Raw genomic sequence first — 13,192 nt, forward strand, 5'->3', positions numbered from 1 at the left:
TTCACTGTTAAGTAAAATTAAAAATAAGAGGTTTAATAAGCCCGAATATTAAAAAAAAAATTTCCCTGTGCAGACAACACTGCAGATAATAGGAACTGAAACAGGATTAAATTAAAAGAAATATGGGGAGGGGACACCTGGATGGCTCAGTCTATTAAGGATCTGCCTTCTGCTCATGTCATGATCTCAGGGTCCTGGGATGGAGCCCCGTGTTGGGTTCCCTGCTCAGCAGGGAGTCTGCTTCTCCCTCTCACTCTGCTCCTCCCCCCTTGTTCATCCTCTCTCTCTCTCAAATAAATAAATAAAATCTTTAAAAAAAATCAGGGGATAAAAATGCAATATTATATACTCATTTGCAAAATTTAAACTCATTAATAAAAGGGAGCCACATACAATGAACCATAGTGTTTAACAAAAGCATTTTTGAGTATAATTTTTGGAGTTCAGTGAGGCTCCCATTATATTTTTCAATTAAGACTGAAGAAACATGATTTTTGCTTCACTTTAAATTGTAGAAACATTTTCTCAATCAATTTAGATAAAGAACTATATATTAGTTGAAATAAGCTTCCTAAATGTTTGTTGTTTCTGGGGATAGAAACACATTATTTTAAAGATTGTGTATTTCCTTAAAAGAAAAAGAGAAATACACATTTTCATAAATAAATAATAATAATAAATGAAAACATATTTTATGTATGCACTCTCTACAAATAACACAATGTGTATTATTAAGTACCTAATATTCTGAAACATTTTTTTCTTTCTTTCTTTCCTTCTTTCTTCTTCTTTCTCTCTCTCTACCTTTTCTGTTTTTTTTCTTTCTTTCTAGGTATGGGCTATTATTACTGTGATGAGTATTCCTCTCCTTGGATGGTCTTTATGAAATCTGAAGGATCACATGATTTTTCTCTTACAGCCTGAATGATGTAAACTTCCTAAATGTTTCACTAAATCTAGGTATTAAAACTGACATATTTTGGATCTTGTATATATTACATTTTCTAAAAGCTTAACCACCACGTTGTGACATCGTATAATTATTGAAAATGCATGGGTAGTGGACATATCTACAAAAGATTGAGTCCAAATTAAAAAAATAAATGTGTAAAGAAATTCTCAAATGTTGTTGTGTATTTGTGTATATGTTTTAATACTCAATGAAAATGAATCCTGATATGAGAAGAAATGTTCCAGAAAATATATTTCTATAATAGGCCCTAACAGCCACTAACCCTTCCAAAAAAGAAATCCAACCACAAACAATGACATTTATTTTGTGACAGTTCCAGGAAGCTTGATTTATAAACAAGAATATTTCCCAATGAAGTATTCACAATCACCTAAATTTAACCAGTTGGAGAAAGCGCAGGCCCAGCGTAACCTTTTCTATCCTGAGATATTTACACGCATTCTTGTGCAACTTTGTTATTTCAGTGAATTCAAAGATTTGACTGAAGTGAGTTTTCCTTTCAAAATGACTGGTTACTTCAGTCAAAATGAAACTGGTTGAAGGCAGGGATTAAATTGGCACTAAGATGGGGGCGCCTGGGTGGCTCAGTCGTTAAGTGTCTGCCTTCGGCTCAGGGCGTGATCCCGGCGTTCTGGGATCGAGCCCCACATCAGGCTCCTCTGCTGGGAGCCTGCTTCTTCCTCTCCCACTCCCCCTGCTTGTGTTCCCTCTCTCGCTGGCTGTCTCTCTCTCTGTCAAATAAATAAATAAAATCTTTAAAAAATAAATAAATAAATAAAAAATAAATTGGCACTAAGATGAAATTTAGAAGTCTTAAAAGCATTTCAATATAAACATTAAAAGGCAAAAAATCAAATTGTCTCCTGAACAATGCAGGTGAAGCCTGGAGGTCTCTCGAGCTCAAAGACCCCTATGGAGAGGTTAACTTGAGGAATATCCCCATGGGAATCAGCCTTAAGGTGTGGGTTGGTGAACTCGGCTGAGGAATCCTAACTTTTCAGTGATTCAAGGCAAACTTTTTTCAGAGGCACTTAAATAACTGCCATTTCTAAAACACCTGGTAGGAAAACAAAAGGTAAAAGTCCACACTTTCTTGGGACTGTGTAGAACACACCTGGTCCAACACTTTGTTTGTGTAGGGCTTTCCGTATATCTTCTTGGCGTTCTGTGGAGTTTATCCATTCTTGGGTTTGTCGCTGCCACTCTAGGGACGTTCTAGATGGACAATCCAATGAGCTCTTTGTGTCTTCTAAGTTGGATGCTGGTGGTGTCTCCAGAGAGCTTCCTTTTCTCTCTGTTGAGTTTTCCACGTTACCAGCATGCTGGCTCGGGCCTATTTGCTGCCTTAAACCCTGACCTGGAGGGGGATCTGGTGGTGGTGGAAGATCTAAAAATTGTGAATAATATTTAGAATGGACTAAAATTTAATGAAAAATACAGGTTTTAATTCAAGATGAAGAAAAAAAAACCGTGCCCTCTTAAAAGTCTCACTCATGCAAAAGAAATTTGGGGGGGCGGGGGGGGCAAAGGTCAGTTATTTCTATCTAAAATGTATATTATTGAACTCTTTGCTATCTTTGGATCACAGTGCCTTTGAAACAAAATCAACTGATTTCAACTATTATATGTGGAACGTGTTTTCAACTGCACATTGAGGCTAATGTTCAAGGTATAAAAGGCAATTTATGTGTTCTCCATATTTTCTCCATTGTCCACCCCACCTCCCCAAAGTAGAAATATCATGACACAAAATGACTAGACATTCTAGCAGCTGTGTTAATAAAGGTCCCAGGAGGAATAAAAGCTGTCCTGTCAATCTCCATAGGAAATGTTGCCCTCGGGAAATTAAGAACTATATGCCGTATCATATGCAACATATGACTGCTTTACCCATGTATGTGGTACATTTAGCAACTGTCAAAGGGTTAAGCTAACATTTATTAAATGCAATTAACATTCTGCCTGACAACCAATTCTGGCTGTTCGTTTCATGAGTTAGCTAATGAGTTACAACTAATACATTATAATCTTCCAATGTATTAATTTTAATAAGTAATAACCAATGTTCAGAGTACAGATAGAATATGCTTCATGGTGCTAGAATAGACAAGGCATCATAAAAATTTGAGATGTGGTAGAATAGATAACTTTGCAAAAAAGCTCTTTAAATTAAATATAAGATACGAAAAAATCAAAAGTACAAATGTGCAGCTAATTTTTCATTTTCCTTTCAGTAGCTGTTCGGATCGTGACACCTTTGTATTTTGATTGTCTTCAACTGGGATCTTAGTCTCTTCTTTCATCTTTCTTTAAGTATTCTACTAGTTCTATTATATGACTTGTACCATTACACTAGTTCTAAAATCACTTTGTTGAAGATTATGAAATCTGAACATTCTAAACATTCTTTTGGATTACCTTCTAATTTTTCTGGCATACTACTGTGAACTTCTCTGTTCATTTTTAGAATACCAGTGATTACATTATTTGCTCATAAAATCACATATCATATGCACTACATACTTATATTATTAATAGAGGCTGTTGCACGTAATATTAGTCCATTATTTCCCACGCCATTGTTGTATTTGTGCTCTTATTTCTAATAATAACTGTTTGCGAAATTTGAAAGGAAAAAGCATAAATTTCTTGTGAGCAAAAGATAGCTTCCTTAAGGAAGGCTAAGTTGTTCTTTTTAAAGGCTTTGTTAAGAAGCTTTATACTCTCTCTTAATGAGAAAAATGAAATTGTCCTCCATTGAATTGACAATAATACTCTCCTTTGCATCTGCTTTGGGAGGTCCCACGCTGAAGCAGCATTCCCAGTTCTTATGTATGTCCTCTTGTTAGATTATGAATTACTAATTATTGAAAGGAACAGTGTTTCCATCTGGGAGAATAAAGTTGCATTTGGAACATTTCTTCCAAAATGAAGAGCTAATCCAATATCTGTTTATAGAATAATCCACCAATGAGTTTAGTGTTTCCTTTATATTCAATGCTGACTTCCTTCAGTTTGCATTATTATAAATGCAAAGTAATTATTTCATTTGAGTGTTTGGACTTAAGACTGCCAGTCATGGGGAGAGGCAGAAATTATTATATTTGCTTTCAATATAACATATATGGTCATTGATTTTTATTCTCCATCAAAGCATCTTCATTTTTAAAATGACCAAAATGGCACCTGCTTATGCTAGCCAAAATTCAGATTACTATTTAATTTAACCTGAAATTATATGGCTACATAATTAAGTAATATACTTGGAGTGTGTGTATTCTAAGAAGAAAGTACATGGCATGCACATCGAAATAAACAGGGAAAAGGATGGGATTAAGGATGACTGTGTCCAAACTAAAAGTATGTAATTAAATATGTTTACTTAAATGTATTATTCCTTTCCATGTTGATTCATTTCAACTAAATCAATTCACTACAGAGTCAGCCTCTGGCCTATGAGGATTTCCTATTGTCAGGCATACAATAGTCCAATGAAGTATGTGCCATTATTATCCTCTTTCTCAGGGTAAAAAAGGAAGAAGGAAGAAGAAGAAGAAGAAGAAGAAGAAGAAGAAGAAGAAGAAGAAGAAGAAGAAGAAGAAGAAGAAGAAGGAAGAAGAAGAAGAAGAAGAAGAAGAAGAAGAAGAAGAAGAAGAAGAAGAAGAAGAAGAAGAAAGGAAAAAGAAATGGAATACCTCCAGCTAGGAGCTCTCCTTCCATGAACTCCAGGCTCACGTGACTAAATCCATACTGAGGAGTTCAACCTAGATGTTTAGATGCATCTAAAATATCATATATCAGAACTGAGTTCTGGACCTTCCTCTACACAATATGCTTCTTCTGTAGTGTTCATCACCTCACTTGGTAGCAACTGCATTCTACAAGTTGACCAAAACTTTGGAGTAATCTTTGAATTCCTTGCTTTATAGCCTGTGTTCATTTCATGAACAAATCCTGTGGGCTCTGTCAAGCTACAGCCAGAATTCAATCTTTCTCATTGCTTCCACTGATTCCAACTCGGGAGGAACCTCTCACATCTCTTCCCTATATGACTTCTACAGCTTCTTACGTGGTTTCTGTGCTTCCACACAGAAGCACATTTAGTCTATCTTGACATAACAGCTAGAGTGGCTTTTTTAAAAATAGAAGCATAAGTAAGATCATGTTACTCCTTCGCCTTACACACACACACACACACACACACACACACACACACACACATCGCTTCAGTTGTTTTCCATTCAAAGTAAGAGCCAATGTCCTTACAGAAGATTGAGGCCCTACAAACACTGGCCCTCACTTACTTGCCTAACTTCATTTTCTATTTTGTTGCTCTTTCTGCCTCAGTCACATTCCTTCTCTTACTTTTCAGCAAATAAGCTTCAGGCTTCCACTTGCTATTCTCATGTCCTGGAATGACCTTTTCCCAATATCAGCATTGCTCTTTCCCTTTTAATCTTCCAGTCTTCTCTACTGTCATCTTCTTGGTCAAGCTTTCCCTGAGACCCTACTTAAAAAAGTCACCTCCACCCCCCCACTCTGGTATTTCTCAACTCACTTCCTATGTTTTTGTCTCCATGACACTTGGCTTTTATTTTCTCTTACATATTTATGTTGGCCTTTATCTTCCCTCAGTAAAATGTAAGCTCCGGAAAGGCAGGGAATTTTGCCTGTTGGTTTCCAGACTATCCTTGGGTACAGGAATGAATAGATTAATGAATAAAGAAATTTGCTTAATGGTACAAGCTAGTTTGCAGCAGAGCTAGTTTGTGGCCAAGCTAGTTTGTGGCAGAGGAAAGAGTCTAACCAGGACATTAGGAATGAGGGGAGAACAGACTGGAAGGAGATGATCTTGGGAAAAAAGGTTGACAGATAGAAAGCTACTTTCTCTGCCTTCTTTCTTCAGCATTTGTCAATATATTGGTTTTAAAGGTGTTCTTTAGCTTATGCAAATGGAATGGAAGATTTGGATCGAGAAACGCCTGCGTAGGAGAGTCTTTATTCAAGGGAGAAGACGCCTCCTTGATGTGTGCTGGGTTTTGCATTGCCTTTGAGACAAAGACTGATGTTTTCCAGCATTCCCAACTCTTCTTACTAGACACAAGAAAATATTACGTTTCCACTCCAGTCTTTGGCATGATGTCATGTGCCAGTGCTCTTGTCAAGGAAATGAGAAGGGATATGTGTCACTTGCAGGCCTGACTATAGAACCTCCCAAGGGATCACTCAGATTTTGTCTTCCCCTCAGTCAGAAGCCATAAATGTCTCACTTTAAAAATAATGGTATCTCAATATTGGAGAAGCGTACATCCTTACATTACTACTTAGAGGACAGCCACCTGACCTTTATAAATTGTTGTGTCTACAAGCAACAAACTTGCCGTACTAAGTCACTGAGGGATAGAAGTCATTGGTATAGCTGCTGGCAATAATTACCCTGATTAATTTACTCACCAAACATAATTTTTAAACTTATAAAGCAAAAGTTTTAGTGTCAAAATATTTATACACTAAGTGCTACTAAACAGTAACCTTCCCTAAAAGAACAGTTCAATTTTACATACAAATACTATAAAATTATTACTGACGCATGGATTCACACCAATATAAATCTAGGACACATACATTTACTATAAAATAACATCCTTAAGGATAATCTATAGAGTGCCATCCATAATAAATGTCCTCATGTTATAACTAGAATATCACTGGATCATAAACTTGGGAAGACGTGGGAGCCAAAATTTCCCTTGCAATATCACTACTTTCAAAATATATCTACTAACAGCACAACCTTTTGAAATGCTGCCAAATTTAAGAGTGAGGGACCTGTTTGTTGTTTAGAAAGATAAGCAATATACTGATCATGCTTTAAACTAGGAGGCAGCTTGCTTTAACCAGACATTCTGAAAAAACTTGCAAGAAAAGTATTTTAGGAAGAAAAGGAACACTCTCTATTTTGTTGGCTTATATTTTTTATCTTCCACATATTCTCAATATAATCTTCAAATATTTCGGAAAAAATTTTTTTTCTTTTCTCTTTCCACAACATTCATAGCAGGAAAACTATGTAAAATTATGAATTCTGAGATTTATAACTACCATATCAATGGGGGTGGTCCCTTTTATCTAGAGGGAAGAAGATCAACACTATTGACTGTTTAAGGTACTCAACTAATCTTCAGATCATCTGAGGCAGAAAGGCTGTGGTGAGCATTTTTTTCACCACAGCATATTCGTTTATAAAGGAATCAAAATCTTGAGTGCACCCTGACCCTCAAATTCCACAGAAACACTTCCCAATGAAAACAAGGTAACGGGAAAGATAAGTAAGCTCGAAAGCTTTTAGAACAAGTTATGGTTGACTTTTAAAGTCTGCCTTGCATTATAAAATGACAAAAGAGAGCACAAAGATGGCTGCCAGATACAGACCCTTCCCCCCAAACCAATAAAGAGTAAGTACTTCTTTCCCAACTAGGCCTCCTTCTGTCCCATAATGATAAGTCAAAGAGACTGAAATGAATGCGAAGGACTCCATCATAGCTTCTCAAAGCGGACTGAACATTAGATTCTTTCGTGGAGCTTTAAAAATACCCATAATTGGTTTTCACCCAGAACAATTAAATCACAGTCCCCAGGGTAAAATTTGAGAGCTCCCTCGATGGTTCTAATGTGCGGCTTAGCTAGGTTCATCCTTTTGGTGTTCAGTAAGACGAACTCAGGATAAAGTTTGTGTGCCTATAGGCGATAGTGCTGAGAAGGGGGAAGAAATGTACCTCTGGGTTGGGCATTAGACTAGGCTCTTGACATAAATCATAAATATTACTTAGAATAAAACATCTAGACAAATATTTATATTCCTATTTTTAAATATATGAGAGTTAAGTTGAACATATGGGAAATAGATCCTGCTTTATAGAGATAAACTACTCTTTATTGAACAAGGACATCTCCCAGTAACATTGTGCTTCCTGAAACCAGCAGTGTTTAAGCAAATACTCAAAGACCGAATGCTATACGTAAATAAAAGAATTGAAATAGATCAGCAAACTATGGTCCATGGGCCAAATTCAGCCACTGCTTGTTTATCAATAAAGTTTTATTGGAAATCAGTCACACCCATTCGTGTTTGTTTTTGTTTTCTCTATAGCTACACTCACACTACGGTGGCAGTGTTGAGTGTTTGTGAGAGAGACTGTATGTCCAGGGAAAGCCAAAAATATTTACTATTTGGACTTTTACAGAAAAGTTTGCTGACCCACCCACCAGATGATCTGTAGTATACTTTTAGCCCTGAAATTCATGAAACTAAAAAAATTGCAAAATTACAAATCGCTTCATGGTCCTTTTCAAAAGTGAAATACCATGTAGGTTACCTTAATTTGATGTCAGAAATGTCCCAAATTTAATATCAGAAATGCATGGTAAGTGCACATGCTACCATGTTTTCTTTCCTAACCTCAAAGGAGAATGTTCAATAAAAAGCATTAATGGAAAATGCCAGAATGGCAGCAAGGTCAACACTAAAAAGTGGTATGGCATACATTTCTTGGGGCTTGGTAATACAGAAATAATTCCAGATCGTTAGAAAAGACGGTGTTTTGTTTGAACAAGACCATATTGCTAGGTTTTCTGCCTTGTTATGTAATGAGGCAATGCCTAATCTACCATAGCTACTTTAGTCTAAGTTAATGATTTGCACAGAGCGCATGTTGTCAGTGAGGAGACAAGAGAGGAGGAAACAAACCTACCATCTGTCATTCCTTCCCTTCGATGAGGCAAGGCTGGTTGTTGGTCCATTCGCCCTCCCTTGTGTTTTTTAGTGGGCCGAGGCCTCTGACTTTGACTCAGGGCTGCACTGGTATTACTGTCAGTAGAAAATGGGCTGGTTGGTCGAGGTCTTTGAGAGGAGGTAAAAGCTTTGCCTAAAAAGAAAACAAAGGGAATGGGGTATAGAGAATGTTACAAGGCAGTGATTCTGCCTGTTTTGTATTTCTGCTCTTACTTAGCCTAACATCTAAACTTGCCTAGAGATGCCATTTGAAGATCTCAAATTCTGGTGCATCTCCATTAAAAAATATGCCTTGTTGCATTTATTTTACCCAATTTTTAGTAACCAACATACTGTCCACTGAAAAAATTCAAACAAATGAATATAAAACAAATCCACCAACCAAAAACTTGATATTACTTGATTATATTTTTATTTAACCTTGACAATCTTAGTGATATTTTCATGGATAAAGGCAAATGCATGCTGCTTTTACTTCTTAAAATTAAAGAAGTTACTTCTGAAATGAATTACATACTTGTCTTATTTGTTTAATCAAATTTTATCCTTGGAATCTTACAAACTCTCTTTGAGCACAGAAAAAGGTCCTGAAGTAATTGCATTTGAAAAATGTACATGAAAGTTCTGCTCAGAGACATATATTAAACTGACCTTACCAACCTATACAAATACACAATGAATTTTACCTCTTCTACAGAAACTCAATAACATTAGTGTACAGTATAGGATAGATAGCAGGTTACCTTCACCTTGCATATCCAAAGTGCAATAGGTAATTTCTGATGAATAGTATTGTATCTGAGCAGACTCCAAATTCTCATTGAAAAATGAAATTGTGTTATGTCCTTTTCTTGAGGTTTAGTACATATGCAGGGAAATTTATTTTGTGAAAAGGGTAGCTCATAAATGTTCAACATCTTATGATTTTAATATAATGTTTATTATGGTAAGTGAGGGTTGTTTTATGTGCATGTATTTATTCTCTTGTGCATGTTTTCATTTCACACAAAATTATTGTATGTAGTTACATTTTCTTAAGTCAATGTGACATGATATTGCTTAATGCTTTATTAGCTATTAGCATACATGCAAGAAATGCACCTATGCCTTCTAATTTATTAGTTTCCTTGCACTTTCTCACTGCTGTGCTTATAGCTATGCCACAAAAAGCACTCAGGCAACATAAAGTTTCTGACTTACGCCTTATAAAGCAAGAAAATTCAAATAACGGTTATATTACAACATATTTTAGTTCGGATGCTATATGAAAAATAAACCTCTGCAATGCTTGGAAAAATTTTTTTTATATCGCTTGAAGATTCCTAATGCATACTCAAAAGGAATACTGATGGTATAATTCAAAGAAAATTTCCAAAACTCCTGTTTATCACCTGAGAGTTTAGTAAAGGGTCAAAATCGTTTTTCTTCGCTTTACTAGTTGAATACTATTAAGATTTCAAAAATGCGTTTAAAGCTTCATTAGTTTGTTTTGTAAGGTAGCTCCATTTAATTCGCATATTAGAACCTTCTTATAAGTGCATTTAAGAAGCACAGTCATATAACAGCATGGATCATGCCAAGGTTATTTTGTTTCGGTAAAACAAACAAACACAAATTACTGATCTATTATTAGAATGAATCTCACTTTTGGGGAAAAGAATCAGATACATGAAAAATTATTTAATTGGTACTCAAATGTTCTCAGACACCCCAATTAGATTATGCCGAAGAGCAATACACATGTAGTCATCATTTTATTCAAGTTGCAAATGCAGTGGGTGTATCTTTAATTAGCATCCTTTAAAACAACTAATAAATTATTAGGTTAACATTTTAACAGCCAAACAATTAATAAGACCATCAGCCATTTGAACTGTTAGACTGACAGCCTTAGACCCATTCACCCCATGCTGAGGAAGCCTTCCCAGAAAATGCATTTTCAGAAAGAAATGGAGCAAAGGAAAGTAATGGAGATAAAAGCTGAATAATTTTCATCACTGGGCACATTATTGATTGTGTGAGAATTTTGCAAAGTGTGAGTTATTGCATATTTAATGGCAATCTCAGTTGCAGCTTGGTTGTAATATGAAAAGGAAGCATATTCTGATTAATCAGCAGAGCCAGGAAGGGAAAGGGAAAAAACGGAGAGAAGGTGGTGAGTAGGACCTCTTCTTGGCTCTGCAAAAGCAGCATCAGAAGAAAGTTCTGGTAATAGAGGATCCGAACTGTGGTCATGCATCTTACAGAAAGCCCTGCAGTCAGACTCACTCAGGAGAAAGAACAGGAGAAAAAACAGTGCAGTGTCTAAAGGACGAGATTCTCTCATGCAAAGAGCGTTGACTCAGAGTCTACCAACCTGTTCTCGTAAGGCTGGTTCCATCCAGCCTAAAACCAGCTTTATCTGCTGCTGCCACCAGTGCTTGCGCAAAGCTGCCGCTGGCAAGGATGGAGCCATGTGAGGAGCTACCTACACTAGATCTACGACTAGAAAAGCTACGATCCTCGTCAGATGCAGAGCCCCATCCATTTACCATTGAACCTAAAAACAAATGTAGTTGTCTAGTGAGTTTATATACTGGAGAGCCCATCTCCTTGCACACACTCTACTAAGGAACAGGTGGGCTGCCTCAACTCCTCACTCCTCCTTGAGGCACGTCTGCTTTCCTCCTGACTTCTGCAGCCACATGCAAGCATCCTCCAGGGTTTAAACACTCCTAGTGCCGAAGAATGAATCTCATTTAAAACCTGTACCTGTTTGCAACACATAAGCACAACATGTTTTGTATGGTTCCGTTCTTACATTGTTCAAATTGAAATTCTCTGAAAGAGAATTGCTAGGTACACTTTAAGTCCTCCAATTCAGAGAAGAACACTTTTATTGAAATAAATTATAGTGTATTTAAAGTAAACTTATCAAGGACTCAGATGAAGGAAGAGCGTGAATATGTATTTTGAATTTAATGCAGACTCAAACGGTAATTTCCCTTCGATATACCCTGGTATACTGTAGAAGTGCTAGAATCATTTCAAGATTTTAAAATACAAATTGAAATAATCAGGAAATATAACAACAAACACTATAAACAAAAAAGGATAAATAGTATCAGAGCATATAGACTTAGAACAAAAGAAAAAATGCATCTTTAAAAATTTCTATTAATTTCAAAGCTCAGGATGCTTTCTTTGCCTCTTAGTTGTTTTAAGAACTCCCATTTTCTCTTTACTACTGATCTTTGTTTTAGAAAATTAACCATCATGAAGGATATAACTGGCATTAATATGGATTTTTCTACAAAACGCAACATGGCAATAGAGGAAAAGAATTGCGCTTTTATGTGTGAAGAGCTGCAAAATATGAAGATATTGAGAAATACTTTTACTCTTAATTTTCAGCAAGTCATTTACAAGTTTAGATTTTTTTCTTAGACCAAGGCACACGGAAACCTTAATCTATTACTTAATACAATTAATATCACAATATTTATTTAAGTTGTGTACGTTAATTTATGACACAACAAAGTGTCAAGTGTAGCTTAGCCTTTTTAAAAAAGAGAGGCAAAAAAAAATATTTATAAGAAGCTCATTTATGCTTTCTACATCAACCAATTACATATTCACAAAAAAGAGATTAAAACCAAGTGCCATAGATTTCCCCCCCTTTTCTCCAGTGTTGAAGAGACAACAATATATTAGGAGTGTTGCTGTGATGCAGTATTTGTATTTTTAGTTGAGGTGCCAAGATACAATCACACGGGTTCATGCATTTTCAAGAGAGAGAAAACAGAAACCAAAGGGGTTAGAAGAATCTGAGAAGTTAAAAGGGTGTTAAGTGTAGCAGAGAAAGATAGAGTTTTGATTCTATTTGTCAAAAGCACCGAGATACACTTTTTACTTTCCCTACAAATTCCCCTGACACGGGGCACTGCAAGCAAAGCCCAGATAACAGCAGCAACTGAGCCTCCTCTGAGAGAACCATTTCTGAGTTAAATAATCACAAGTCAAGGACCAACAGCCCAAAACGAAAGGAGAAATGATGCAATGGGCTCTGCAATATAATGCTACAGCAGATAAGAAAAAAATCAAAGTGATTCAGTCAGTGGTCGCCGGAGAATATGAAACCCTAGAACTGAGGATAGGTTTGAAATCTGTGAAAGCTCTGCCCTGGTCCCTTCTGGGTACCGTTTTCCGTTTTTCTAAATGTCTGCTGAGCATCTGCAACTAAATCTATGTTATACTTTCTGAAACCCCCTCTCGGAACAAGCATCTCCTTTGCTCCATCTCCAGGTACATTCTTAGGCACCTCCTGATTGCCTTCTGGTCCCTTCTGTCTTCCTCATTGTCATCTGAATTATTTCCCTCATTTATCACGAATTTTGTTCCTCCATTCAAAACATTACCCAGTTTGCTAGTGCCACATCCAGATACCA

The 13,192-nt window shown here is 36.3% G+C and overlaps 1 protein-coding gene across 9 annotated transcripts in view; it reads right to left on the reverse strand.

The window, feature by feature from the left end:
- ROBO2 (roundabout guidance receptor 2) overlaps positions 1 to 13,192 on the reverse strand; it is a 581,558-nt gene that overhangs the window by 6,101 nt on the left and 562,265 nt on the right. For 3 of the 9 annotated variants that reach the window (XM_087861722.1, XM_087861721.1, XM_087861720.1), the window contains exons 25-27: positions 11,122 to 11,304; positions 8,725 to 8,898; positions 2,088 to 2,360 (exon numbers count right to left, since the gene is read on the reverse strand). The exons of 1 other annotated variant lie outside the window; for it this stretch is intronic. In XM_087861722.1, the coding sequence (XP_087717848.1) occupies positions 2,088 to 2,360; positions 8,725 to 8,898; positions 11,122 to 11,304 (630 nt within the window). The remainder of the gene's footprint in view (positions 1 to 2,087; positions 2,361 to 8,724; positions 8,899 to 11,121; positions 11,305 to 13,192) is intronic. 5 more of the 9 variants (XM_087861724.1, XM_087861723.1, XM_045785435.2 and 2 more) reach the window with 3 other exon arrangements.

This window comes from Ursus americanus, chromosome 4 (genome assembly GCF_024610735.1).
Source record: "Ursus americanus isolate L20-20 chromosome 4, mUrsAme1.1.p, whole genome shotgun sequence".
Lineage (NCBI taxonomy): Eukaryota > Metazoa > Chordata > Mammalia > Carnivora > Ursidae > Ursus > Ursus americanus.